The 364-nt window shown below is 55.5% G+C and overlaps 1 protein-coding gene across 1 annotated transcript; it reads right to left on the bottom strand.

The window, feature by feature from the left end:
- Positions 1–172: 172 nt before the first annotated feature.
- On the bottom strand, positions 173–364 carry PPTG_24821 (hypothetical protein; the record flags this gene model as incomplete). The annotated part of the gene is made up of 1 exon (XM_008918648.1): positions 173–364. One exon carries the CDS (start codon positions 362–364, stop codon positions 173–175), a length of 192 nt encoding a protein of 63 aa, XP_008916896.1.

Here is a 364-nt window from a genome sequence, read left to right as displayed (position 1 = left end):
TCAGGACACTCATCATTGATTGCGGCTCTTCACGATCTTCGGATCTGGGATCGGCAGCACGGTCGACGCTTCGGGCAGGTCCACCATAGTCAATGCAAGTAACTTGGAGCTCAAGGTCCACGGCACGCCAGGGTCTCAGGCACAACTCTTCGGCAGTCAGTTCACTGGATCTTCAAGGTCCGGCATCCGGGATGTACTTCAGGCTACCGTCGGCATTCAGAGTGCTCCACTCGAAGTCATCGGCATCCGGGATTCTGGGTCGTCCTTCAGGGTATTCATCACTCGCTCGTTCTGGGCGTTGCGTCATTCGGGGTATCCATCCATGTTTCAGGGCACTTGGGTCACTATTGTCCTTGGCGTTCAT

This window comes from Phytophthora parasitica, assembly GCF_000247585.1.
Source record: "Phytophthora parasitica INRA-310 unplaced genomic scaffold supercont2.253, whole genome shotgun sequence".
Taxonomy (NCBI): Eukaryota; Oomycota; class Peronosporomycetes; order Peronosporales; family Peronosporaceae; genus Phytophthora; species Phytophthora nicotianae.
Note: the sequence above shows the minus strand (reverse complement) of the source record. Positions and strands in the feature narration are given on the sequence as shown.